Genomic DNA, 13,607 nt, shown 5'->3' with positions numbered 1-13,607 from the left:
TTAGTTCCAGACAGCTACTTTCTAAGGTAGTGTTTAGAATATTTGCTTATTTACCACTTAATTCAAATTCTATGAAACCATTCACTGAGCTAAGTGTGACAATTTCCATTGAGCCTGCAGGGACATTTCAGTGTGCACACAGTAAGACAGGAAAACAATGCCCAGCACGTGGGTCCACAGCAGGTGCCCTGAGCAGAGGGACAGGGCTCTTCAAAGGAGGCCTTAGAAACAATGACACAGCCTCAAAAGAAAATGCCACTGGGGCTGGCTTGCATGTTCCATCAATAAGATACTTACAGCTGGATTACTGAAAATATGAATTTGCGTTTCATAAGAAAAAAAGGGATCTAGTTCTACCTGAAGATTTCAGATACGTGAGCAACTAGAATATTTCAATGGTTTCAAGGATGTAGATGATGCAGGGAGGATAATTATTCTACAGGGGGAGGAAGAAAGAAAATCAACACACAGCAAATTCTCATTTAAATGAGAACACACAGCAAATTCTCACTTAAAAGGCCAAATAGATTTTTGTGTGATGTCTATACGGTGTGCCTCTTATTTAAAATGCCATTTCCAATGCCATGGAAATAAGCAATTATCAGGGATTTGATCTAAAAAGAAACTTTAAGGTTATGTCATATACATGTGTATCCCAGTTTCCTTTACATTTTACTGCCTTGGTATTGTATTTTTGATAAATAATTCAAGGCTGGAGGACCCCTTGAGCTCAAGAGTTCCAGTCCAACCTGGGCAACAGAGCAAGACTCTGCCTTTAAAAAGAGACCTATATTTGTCAAATGCCTACTAGAGGATAAGGGCTGTGCTGAGAATTTTTGTATTTATCATCTCACCTAGCCTTCACGGCAGGGCAGCTAGTTAAGTATGTCCCCAACAGCGCAGTTAAGGAAAGGCCAGCTCAGGATCCCCTGGCTATGCTGCAGCTGCCATTCCTTGGCTTTCCCGTCACTTGGTACCCAGTGCTCCACTCCTTACCCCAGCCCCAGTATGTCATTTAGCTGATCTGTCCTTTTGCTTCTAGTGTCAGGATCTCTCTAGCTACCTACTTACTAGCGGGATGCGGAGTGGTAATGGAGCACTCTATGTTGAGTATGTAACAAGGATACAAACGTGAAAATGCTAGTGTTTATACAGTCCTTATTTATTTATTTATTTATTTATTACTTTTTGAGACACGTTCTCACTCTGTCACCCAGGCTGGAGTGCACTGGTGTGATTATGGCTTACTTTCAGCCTCAATCTCCTGGGCTCAAGCGATCCCTCAGTCTCCAGAGTAGCTGAGACCACAGGTGTGTGCCACCACATCTAGCTAGTTTTTAAATCTTTTGTAGAGATGGGGTCTCCCTGTGTTGCCCAAGACAGTCTTGAACTCCTGAACTCGAGTGGTCTTCCCACTTTGGCCTCCTGAAGTACCAGGATGACAAGCATGAGCTGCTGCACCTGGCCCCAGTCCTCATTTTCATCAGCTGGCTGCTTTCCTGCTCAGCAGGGGTAACAGCAGATGTTGCTTAACAAGGGACTGGGATCTGAAGAAACCTCCACTACCCATGTCGTGTTTGTCAAATGGACAAACACAAATAGTGTTTTAAATTTTTAATTATTCTTTTTGTTTGTTTGTTTTGAGACACAGTCTTGTCCTGTCACCCAGGCTGGAGTGCAATGGCATGATCCTGGCTTACTGCAACCTCTGCCTCCCAGGTTCAAGTGATTCTCCAGCTTCAGCCTCACGAGTAGCTGAGATTACAGGCGCATACCACTACGCCTGGCTAATTTTTTGTATTTTTGGTGGAGATGGGGTTTCACCATGTTGACTAGGCTGATCTCAAACTCCTGATCTCATGATCTGCCTGCCTTGGCCTCCCAAAGTATTATTTTTTTAAAGATGGGGTCTTGCTATGTTGCCCAGGCTTGTCTCGAACTCCTGGGCTCAAGGGATCCTCCTGCCTTAGCCTCCTGAGTAGCTGGGGCTACAGGTGCACTCTACTACACCTGGCTTCTTGTTTTTTATGTTGAATGTAGATGCCTTTTGGTGGAGCAGGTGAGTGCCCCGTCACTTCCTCCTGTCCTATATACAACCTACTTCACTCCTTTGTATTATTTGCCAGGCCCCTGAAGGCATCTGGTTTGTGACCTCTGTGATTTAATGCTGGTTGTAACCATCAGCATCATATCTGGGTGATGGGGTCTTTGGTTTCTCCTAAGATTGCTGTGAAGAGTTGCTTAGTCGAACACTACACAACTCTAGGGAATCTATTTGCAAAAACTATGGATGTGAGTTGTACTCCTGGGAGTTACAGAGTACACAGCTTGTGCAACTGTTGGTGGTGGCCCATGAGCTGCACACTGTGCTGGTGGTTCACAGGGAATGACTCTGCCCAAACACAAAATATTACCTTTAGTCCCATAGGAATGACAGAAGTCAGGATGATGAACTAAGAGGAAGTGTATATATGGCTCAAAGGGTGACCATTTAATGGTTTGTCACTGTAAAGTTCATCTTTTGGGTTCCTACAACTTAAACCATCCAATTAAAAGTCATCTCTGGACAGACGAGGTCCAGCTACTAGTGTCCCCAAAGTGCCAAAATAACCGTACTCACTGATGTAATTAAGAAACCTGAGTGGGCTGTTTTCAACAATGGTGAGAAAAGCAAATTTACACTTCTTAGAATCTTACTGAATTAACGGTGAAAATTACTAGTTGCTTTTATTTTTCCCCCAAGCAAAGAAGGTGCTGTGAATGCTTTCAATCTTTTACTCTCAAGGGAAATCTAGTGATCCTTACACCATCTGAAAGACAGAAATCATAGCAATGATTCAGATCCCACATCTAGGACTGTGCCAAACTTAGGCTGAACCACTCAAAACCTGAAGGGTAAGTGAACTAGAAACTACAAGTGACTGAGCCGCAGGTGAGGTTCAGTTCGCTTCAAGAAAGATATTCATATTCTGTGCCTCTGAGACTTTAAGTGTATCAAATAGAAACCGACAATGCCACAAACATAACGTGTGACTTGGACATCAGCTCCTGAGTGGGGACATGGCACCTAGTACATCTTCTAGCTCCTACTCAGCCAGTTTTCTGTAAGTCAATAAACATTCATTAACAATCACACAAACCAAATTACTGTACCTCCTCAGGTAAGCTGACCACCAAGTCATTTTTTGTCTGTCCGACCAGCGCCTGCCAAAAGTATTCACTGCATGCGGCCAGCACAGCCCGGTGGGCCCGGAACTCCTTCCTTTCCACGATCAAAGTCACGTCACAGAGAATATCCTTTTTCCGCTGGTCATTGAGGCCCAGGAGGATGTTAGTGCAGTGGACTGTGGACTCATACACATACATGGGGGAGTCAGGCTTCTCATCCACAGACATGCCGTTCACACCCTGAAAGAAAGAAAGAAAGGAAGAAAGAAAGGCTGAGTCACCACAGTTGTAGGACTGGAGAGAGGAGGTGAGAAAGAACATCATGGTTCCTGTGTCCCACTGCCATGAGCACGGCAGGAAAGAGGAGAATTGCCAATCAGCATATTTCTGCTTACTTGTACAATGAGCTCAAGAAACATATCTGGAAAGTCAAGTTCCACAGCTGACTTTTATCCTTCCTACTTACTGCATTCTTTTACCCCATGGTAACAAAGCCAGATCTTTTTTTTTTTTTTTTGAGACGGAGTCTCGCTCTGCCGCCCAGGCTGGTGTGCAGTGGCCGGATCTCAGCTCACTGCAAGCTCCGCCTCCCGGGTTCACGCCATTCTCCTGCCTCAGCCTCCCGAGTAGTTGGGACTACAGGCGCCTGCCACCGCGCCCGGCTAGTTTTTTGTATTTTTTAGTCGAGACGGGGTTTCACCGTGTTAGCCAGGATGGTCTCGATCTCCTGACCTCGTGATCCGCCCGTCTCGGCCTCCCAAAGTGCTGGGATTACAGGCTTGAGCCACCGCGCCCGGCCAGCCAGATCTTTTAATAGAACATTTAAAACACGCTGGTATTTTAAAACTTGGTGGTTCTGATTTTGTTAGAAGGCTGAAAAGGAACTTTCACATGTAAATAGTCTCCATGCAAGGACTAATTTAGATTTGTGCTAGGGGAAATGAATCATTTTGAAGTATTTCTAATGTTGTCTTGATGAAGTACATGTAAGTTCCTAAGGTGAAATTTGGCTGAGATGCCAAGTAGAGTAAACATCAAATCACAATACATATTTAACAAGTGCACCCAACTGTCTGCACGCTGAAGACTCAGTAGTCAGCTACTGCATCTGCCCTCTGCCACTTCAAGGCAAAGCACAATCGCCATAATGCTATAGTTGCTCAGCTCTTACAAAGATGTGGAATTGTGCTGTCGTTATCCCAGCCGAATTGATGTACATTCACTTTAAGGAAACACAATATATCACAATAGCAGTCATGAAAAAGATGCATTCAACAGTCAAGACTACTTTTACAAAAGGTTCTTTGCTTTTAAAAATATCCATTGAAGTATTTCTTTCTTTCTTTTTTTTTTTTTTTTTTGAGAGGGAGTTTCGTTCTGTAGCCCAGGCTGAAGTGCAATGGCGTGCTTCTCAGCTCACTGCAACCGCCACCTCCTGGGTTCAAGTGATTCTCCTGCCTCAGCCTACTGAGTAGCTGGGATTACAGGCATGTGCCACCATGCTTGGCTAAGTTTTGTATTTTTAGTAGAGATGGGGTTTCACCATCTTGGCCAGGCTGGTCTTGAACTCCTGACCTCAGGTGATCCACCCGCCTCGGCCTCCCAAAGTGCCGGGATTACAGGCATGAGCCACTGCGCCTGGCCCCACTGAAGTATTTTAAAATACAGTATCTGTGATTAATTTATAGAATTACATAGTTTTTCTGTAATGTTTACTAGAGTAGTAAGAATTCCAGTAGTGAGTCCTACTTTCTTTTGGGCTTTCTTATTTTTTTTTAAAACAGCTTTAACATACTATAAACTGCACATACTTATAGTGAGCAATTTGAGGTTTTGATTATGTATATAACTGTGAAACCATCATCACAATAAAGATAGTGAACAAATCCATCATCACCAAAAGTCTCCTTAAGGCCCTTGTAATAATTTCTCCCTTGTGCCCCTCTATACCTCACCCCTGCAACGACTGATCAGCTTTCTGACATTCTATATTAGCTTGCATTTTCTAGAGTTTCATATAAATGGAATCATACACTACATATTCTTTTATGTCTGGCTTCTTTTGTTCGGCATAATTTCACCATTCAACCATGTTGCTGCATATATCAAGTTTGTTCCTTTATTATTTAGTATCCTATTGTATAAATATAGCATAACTTTTTTTTTTATCCATTCATCTATTAGTAGATATTCGGGTTGTTTCCAGTATTTATTTACACATAAAGCTGTTGTGAACATAAAATTCTTTATACGGACATATGCTTCTACTTCTCTTGGGTAAATACCTGTGAGTAGAATGTATCATACGGTATGTGTAAGCATTACTTTTAAAGAGTCTGGCACTGTTTTCTAAAGTGGTTGTAACATTTTACATTTCCACCAGCAGTGTATGAGGTTCCAGTTCTTTCACAGCCTTGCCAACATTTAGTATGGTCAGTCTTTCTAATTTTGGACATTGTAATAGGTATATTGTATCTCTTTTTGGGTTTAATTTGCTTTCTCTAACACCTGAAGTCGTTGAGAATCTTTCATGTGTTTATTTGACCTCTGTATATCTTCTTTGGAGAAATGTCTATTTAGATTCTTTGCCCATTTTTAATTGGGTTGTTTTCTTATTTTTCAGTTTTAAGAATTCTTTATATATTCTGAATATATAAAGTCCTTTATCAGATACATGATTTGCAAATTTTTTTTCCAAGGTTGTAGCTTGTCTTTTCATGTCTTAAAAGTGTCTTTCAAGGAACAGCAAGTCTTTATTTGATGAAGCCAAAAAACCATTTTGGTGTCGCATCTGAAAAACCAAGGTCATAAAGATTTTCTCCTATGTTTCCTGCTAGAAGCGTTATTTTTTTAGCCCTTACATTTAGGTCTATGGACCATTTTGAGTTAATTTTTATATATGTAACAGGTATGGACTGAGGTTTTTTCCTTTTGCATATGAATATCCAATCGTTCCAGTAGCATTGTTAAAAAGACTCTTTTCTCTCCTGAATTACCTTTGTACTTTTGCTGAAAATCAATTGTTTATATATGTATGAATCTATTTATGGACTCTGTCTTTTACTATTTATAAGTTTGTCTACTTTTGTTTTGTTTTGTTTTTTTTTTTGGAGACAGGTTATCACTTTGGAGTGCAGTGGTGTGGCCATAGCTCACAGCAGTAGCTGGCACTACAGGTGTGCACCACTGTACCTGGCTAATTTAAAAATAGTTTTTATAGGCTGGATGCGGTGGCTCATGCCTGTAATCCCAGCACTTTGGGAGGCTGAGGTGGGCAGATCACGAGGTCAGGAGTTCAAGACCAGCCTGGCCAACATGGTGAAACTGCGTCTCTACTAAAAATACAAAAATTAGCTAGGCATGGTGGTTGCACCTGTAATCCCAGCTACTTGGGAGGCAGAGACAGGAGAATCACTTGAACCTAGGAGGCAGAGGTTGCAGTGAGCTGAGATCACCACTGCACTCCAGCCTGGGTGACAGAGCAAGACTCCATCTCAAAAACAAAACAAAAACATATATATATATGTGTGTGTGTGTGTGTGTGTGTGATGAGGTCTTGCCATATTGCCCAGGCTAGTCTCAAACTCCTGGCATCAAGTGATCCTCCTACCTCGGCCTCCTAAAGTGCTGGGATTACAGATGTGAGCCACTGTACCCAGCCTCTATATCTACTTTTATATTACTATCATAGTGTCTTGATTTGCTCTTTTTCAAAGTTAGTTTGATCCTTTGCATTTCCATATACATTTTATAATTAGCTTGCCAGTTTCTACAAAATAGTCTGCTGGAATTTTCACTGAGATTGTACTGAATCTACTGATGAATTTAGGAAGAACTGCCATCTTAACAATAATGAACCTTTTGACCCATGAACACGGTCTCTTCATTTAGATCATCTTAAATTTTTCTCAGCAGCCAGGTGCGGTGGCTTATGCCTGTAATCTCAGGACTTTAGGAGGCCGAGGCAGGTGGATCACTTGAGGTCAGGAGTTGAAGACCAGCCTGGCCAACATGCTGAAACCCTATCTCTACTAAAAATACAAAAATTAGCCAGGCATGGTAGCATATGCCTGTAATCCCAGCTACTCAGGAGACCGAGGCAGGAGAATTGTGTGAACCCAGCAGGAAGAGGTTGCAGTGAGCTGAGCTGAGATTGCACCACTGTACTCTAGCCTGGGCGACAGAGCAAGACTCCATCTCAAAAAAAAAAAAAAAAAAAAAAAAAGTTTTTTTTTCTTAGCAATATTTTAATTTTAAATCTTTTTGCAGTCTCACTCCGTCACCCAGGCTGGAATGCAGTGGTGCGATCTTGGCTCACTGCAACCTCCACCTCCCGGGTTCAAGTGATTCTCCTGCCTCAGCCTCCTAAGTAGCTGGAATTAAAGAGGCATGCGCCACCATGCCTGGCCACTTTTTGTAGTTTTAGTAGAGATGGGTTTCGCCAGGTTGGCCAGACTGGTCTCGAACTCCTGGTCTCTCTTCGGCCTCCCAAAGTGCTGGGATTACAGGTGTGAGCCACCACACTGGGCTCTCAGCAATGTTTTATAGTAGTATATAGGTCTTTTATAACTCTTTTGTCAGATTTACACCTAAGTATGAACATTTTTGATGTCATTGTAAATGGCATTGTCTTTTAATTTCAATTTCTAATTTTTCATTGCTAGTATATACAAATAATTTTTGTATATCGATCTTGTATCTGGAAACTTTATTTATTAGTTCTCATAGACTGTTTTTTTTGGGTAGATTCCACAGTATTTTCTACATAGAAGATTATGTTGTGAATAAAGATCTCTTACATTTTTCCCAATTTGGATAATTTTAATGTCTTTTTCTTACCTTACTGCATTGTTTAGAACCTCTAGTTCAATGCTGAATAGAGGTGGTGAGACTAAACATCCTTGCCTTCCTAATGTTAGGAAGAAAGTATTCAACCATTCACCATTTTGTATGACGTTAGCTATAGATGCTTCATAGATGCTCCTATTGAGCTGAGGAAGTTACTTTTCTTTCTGTCCCTCTCTCCTCCCCTCCCTTCCTTCCCTTTCCTCCCCTCCCCTCCCTTTCTGTTCCCTTTCTTATTTTTTTCTTCAGTGGCACTCATGGCTCACTGCAATCTTGATTTCCTGGGCTCAAGCAATTCTCCTGCCTCTGCCTCCTGAGTAGCTATGACTACAGGTGTGCACCACCATACCTGGCTAATTATTTCTTGTTTTTTTTGTAGAGATGAAACCTTGCTATGTTGCCCAGGCTGCTCTTGGACTCCTGGTCTCAAGCAATCCTCTACCTTGGTCTCTCAAAGTGTTGGGATTACAGGCGTGAGCCACTGCACCCAGCTCTGTGTTTGCCTTCTTATACATTGTTGGATTCAATTTGCTAACATTTTGTTAATAATTTTTCATCTATGTTCAATAGGGAGATTTGTCTGTAGTTTTCTTACATAGTTTTTCTGGCCTGGTTTTAGCATCAGGGTAACAATCATCTCATAAAATGAGCTGGGAAGTATTTCTTCCTCTTTAATTTTCTAAAAGGTTTTTTTTTCTTTTTTCTTTTTTTTTTTTTTTGTAGAATTGGTTTTATTTCCTCCTTATATGTTTAGTAGAACTTACTTTTCGTGAAGACTTCTGAACTGGGATTTTAACGACAGACTCAATTTTTTTAAAAAAATGGTCAAATTTATTGGCATAAAATTGTGTGTGTGTGTGTGTATATATATATATATATATATAAAATATATATATATATTTATTTATTTTTTGAGATGGAGTCTTGCTCTGTCGCCAGGCTGGAGTGCAGTGGCACAATCTTGGCTCACCGCAACCTCTGCCTCCCGGGTTCAAGCGATTCTCCTGCCTCAGCCTCCGGAGTAGCTGGGACTACAGGTGTGCACTACCATGCCCAGCTAATTTTTGTATTTTTAGTACAGACGAGGTTTCACCATGTTGGCCAAGATGGTCTCAATCTCTTGACCTCGTGATCCGCCCACCTCGGCCTCCCAAAGTCCTGAAGCATGAGCCACCGCTCCGGGCTTTTTTATTTTTTTATTTTTTATTTTTTAAAGAGACAGTGTCTCACTTTGTTGCCCAGGCTGGAGTGCAGTGGTGTGATCACAGCTAACTGCAACCTGAAACTCCTGGGGCTCAAATGACCTTCCTGTCTTAGGCTCCCTAGGACTATAGGCCATGCCACCATGTTCAGCTATTTTTTTTTTTTTTTAAAGAGATGGAGTCTTACTATGATACCCAGGTTGGTCTTCAACTCTTGGTGTCAAGTGTTCCTCCTGCTTTGGCCCCCTCAAAGCGCTGGGATTACAGGCGTGAGCCACCACATCCAGCCCATATATAGTATTTAAAAATATTCCTTCTAAATACTGGTTGAATCTGTACTGACGTCACCTTTCATATTACTGGTACTGAAAATTTGTGTCTTCTCTTTCTGATCAGTCTGGCTAGAGGCTTAACCATTTTACTGACATTCTCAAATAACTAGTTTTTGGTTAGTTTTTAAAAATCATTCTATTTTCTAGTTTGCTAATCTCTATTCTCATTGTTATATCCTTTATTCCGCTTACTTTGGGTTTAATTGTGTCTTTTTTTCTTTTCCAGTTTCATAAGGTGGTAGTTGAGCCCATTAATCTGAGATCTTTGTTGTCTTTTCTAACACAGGCTTTAATGCTATAAATTTCACTCTACTGTTTTAGCAGTATCTTGCAAATTTTGAAATGTTTAATTTTAATTTTTACTCTTTTTTTAAAAAATTATACTTTAAGTTCTAAAGTACATGTGCACAACATGCAGATTTGTTACATATGTATACATGTGCCATGTTGGTGTGCTGCACCCATTAACTCATCATTTACATTAGGTATATCTCCTAATGCTATTCCTCCCCCTTCCCCTCACCCCACAACAGGCCTGGTGTGTGATGTTCCCCTTCCTGTGTCCAAGTGCTCTCATTGTTCAATTCCCACCTATAGGTAAGAACATGCAGTGTTTGGTTTTCTGTTCTTGCGACAGTTTGCTAAGAATGATGGTTTCCAGCTGCATCCATGTCCCTACAAAGGACATGAACTCATCCTTTTTTATGGCTGTATAGTATTCCATGGTGTATATGCGCCACATTTTCTTAATCCAGTCTGTCACTGATGGACATCTGGGTTGGTTCCAAGTCTTTACTACTGTGAATAGTGCCGCAATAAACATACATGTGCATGTGTCTTTAAAGCAGCATGATTTATAATCCTTTGGGTATATACCCAAGATTGGGATGGCTGGGTCAAAGGGTATTTCTAGTTCTAAATCCTTGAGGAATCGCCACAATGGTTGAACTACAGTCCCACCAACCATGTAAAAGTGTTCCTCTTTCTCCACATCCTCTCCAGCACCTGTTGTTTCCTGACATTTTAATGATCGCCATTCTAACTGGTATGAGATGGTATCTCATTGTGGTTTTGATTTGCATTTCTCTGATGGCCAGTGATGATGAGCATTTTTTCATGTGTCTGTTGGCTGCATAAATGTCTTCTTTTGAGAAGTGTCTGTTCATATCCTTTGCCCACTTTTTGATGGGGTTGTTTTTTCTTGTAAATTTGTTTGAGTTCTTTTAGGTTCTGGATATTAGCCCTTTGTCAGATGAGTAGATTGCAAAAATTTTCTCCCATTCTGTAGGTTGCCTGTTCACTCTGATGGTAGTTTCTTTTGCTGTGCAGAAGCTCTTTCGTTTAATTAGATCCCATTTGTCAATTTTGGCTTTTGTTGCCATTGCTTTTCGTGTTTTAGACATGAAATCCTTGCCCATGCCTATGTCCTGAATGGTATTGCCTAGGTTTTCCTCTAGGGATTTTATGGTTTTAGGTCTGACATTTAAGTTTCTAATCCATCTTGAATTAATTTTTGTATAAGGTGTAAGGAAGGGATCCAGTTTTAGCTTTCTACTTATGGCTAGCCAGTTTTCCCAGCACCATTTATTAAATAGGGAATCCTTTCCTCATTGCTTGTTTTTGTCAGGTTTGTCAAAGATCAGATGGTTGGAGATGTGTGGTATTATTTCTGAGGGCTCTGTTCTGTTCCATTGGTCTATATCTCTGTTTTGGTACCAGTATCATGCTGTTTTGGTTACTGTAGCCTTGTAGTATAGTTTGAAGTCAGGTAGCGTGATGCCTCCAGCTTTGTTCTTTTGGCTTAGGATTGACTTGGCAATGCGGGCTCTTTTTTGGTTCCATATGAACTTTAGTTCATAAAGTAGTTTTTTCCAATTCTGTGAAGAAACTCATTGGTAGCTTAATGGGGATGGCATTGAATCTATAAATTACCTTGGGCAGTATGGCCATTTTCATGGTATTGATTCTTCCTATCCATGAGCATGGTATGTTCTTCCATTTGTTTGTGTCCTCTTTTATTTCATTGAGCAGTGGTTTGTAGTTCTCCTTGAAGAGGTCCTTCACATCCCTTGTAAGTTGGATTCCTACATATTTTATTCTTCTTTGAAGCAACTGTGAATGGGAGTTCACTCATGATTTGGCTCTCTGTTTGTCTGTTATTGGTGTATAAGAATGCTAGTGACTTTTGCACATTGATATTGTATCCTGAGACTTTGCTGAAGTTGCTTATCAGCTTAAGGAGATTTGGGGCTGAGACAATGGGGTTTTCTAAATATACAATAATGTCATCTGCAAACAGGGACAATTTGACTTCCTCTTTTCCTAACTGAATACCCTTTATTTCTTTCTCTTGCCTGATTGCCCTGGCCAGAATTTCCAATACTGTGTTGAATAGGAGTGGTGAGAGAGGGCATCCCTGTCTTATGCCAGTTTTCAAGGGAAATGCTTCCAGTTTTTGCCCATTCAGTATGGTATTGGCTGTGGGTTTGTCATAAATAGCTCTTATTAGTTTGAGATACGTTCCATCAATACCGAATTTATTGTCCATTTTTATCGTGAAGGGCTGTTGGATTTTGTCAAAGGCCTTTTCTGCATCTATTGAGATAATCATGTGGTTTTTGTCTTTGGTTCTGTTTATATGCTGGATTACGTTTATTGATTTGCATATGTTGAACTAGCCTTGCATCCCAGGGATGAAGCCTACTTGTTCATGGTGGATAAGCTTTTTGATGTGCTGCTGGATTCAGTTTGCCAGTATTTTATTGAGGATTTTTACATTGATGTTCAGGGATATTGATCTAAAATTCTCTTTTTATGTTGTGTCTCTGCCAGGCTTTGGTATTAGGATGATGTTGGCTTCATAAAATGAATTAGGGAGGATTCCCTCTTTTTCTATTGATTGGAATAACTTCAGAAGGAATGGTACCAGCTCCTCCTTGTACCTATGGTAGGATTCGGCTGTGAATCCGTCTGGTCCTGGACTTTTTTTGGTTCGTAGGCCATTAATTATTGCCTCGATTTCAGGCAATAATTGGTCTATTCAAGGATTCAACTTCTTCCTGATTTAGTCTTGGGAGAGTGTATGTGTTCAGGAATTTATCCATTTCTTCTAGGTTTTCTAGCTTATTTGCGTAGCGGTGTTTATAGTATTCTCTGATGGTAGTTTGTATTTCTGTGGGGTCAGAGGTGACACCCCCTTTATCATTTTTTATTGCATCTATTTGATTCTTCTCTCTTTTCTTCTTTATTAATCTTACTAGCCGTCTATCAATTTTGTTGATCTTTTCAAAAAATCAGCTCCTGGATTGATTGATTTTTTGAAGGGTTTTGTGTGTCTCTGTCTCCTTCAGTTCTGCTCTGATCTCAGTTATTTCTTGCCTTCTACAAGCTTTTGAATGTGTTTGCTCTTGCTTCTCTAGTTCTTTTAATTGTGATGTTAGGGTGTCAATTTTAGATCTTTTCTGCTTTCTCTTGTGGGCATTTAGTGCTACAAATTTCCCTTTACACACTGCTTTAAATGTGTCCCAGACATTCTGGTATGTTGTATCTTTGTTCTCACTGGTTTCAAAGAACATCTTTATTTCTGCCTGCATTTCGTTATGTACCCAGTAGTCATTCAGGAGCAGGTTGTTCAGTTTCCATGTAGTTGAGTGGTTTTGATTGAGTTTCTTAATCCTGAGTTCTAGTTTGATTGCACTGTGGTCTGAGAGACAGTTTGTTATAATTTCTGTTCTTTTACATTTGCTAAGGAGTGCTTTACTTACAACTATGTGGTCAGTTTTGGAATAAGTGCGATGTGGTGTTGAGAAGAATGTATATTCTGTTGATTTGGGGTGGAGAGTTCTGTAGATGTCTATTAGGTCTGCTTGGTGCAGAGTTGAGTTCAATTCCTAGATATCCTTGTTAACTTTCTGTCTTGCTGATCTATCTAATGTTGACAGTGGGGTGTTAAAGTCTCCCATTATTATTGTGTGGGAGTCTAGGTCTCTTTGTAAGTCTCTAAGGACTTGCTTTATGAATCTGGGTGCTCCTGTATTGGGTGCATATATATTTAGGAGAG

At 40.6% G+C, this 13,607-nt stretch overlaps 1 protein-coding gene across 18 annotated transcripts in view; it reads right to left on the bottom strand.

Annotated features, from left to right (window-relative positions):
• Nucleotides 1-13,607, bottom strand: part of BACH2 (BTB domain and CNC homolog 2) — a 367,936-nt gene that overhangs the window by 78,515 nt on the left and 275,814 nt on the right. For all 18 annotated transcript variants that reach the window (XM_065543704.1, XM_015449069.3, XM_074037451.1 and 15 more), the window contains one exon: nucleotides 3,154-3,408. In XM_065543704.1, coding sequence (XP_065399776.1) covers nucleotides 3,154-3,408 — 255 coding nt within the window. The remainder of the gene's footprint in view (nucleotides 1-3,153; nucleotides 3,409-13,607) is intronic.

Source organism: Macaca fascicularis, chromosome 4 (genome assembly GCF_037993035.2).
Source record: "Macaca fascicularis isolate 582-1 chromosome 4, T2T-MFA8v1.1".
In the NCBI taxonomy this organism is placed as follows: domain Eukaryota; kingdom Metazoa; phylum Chordata; class Mammalia; order Primates; family Cercopithecidae; genus Macaca; species Macaca fascicularis.
The sequence above is the reverse complement of the archived record's forward strand: the minus strand, read 5'-3'. Positions and strand labels throughout refer to the sequence as shown.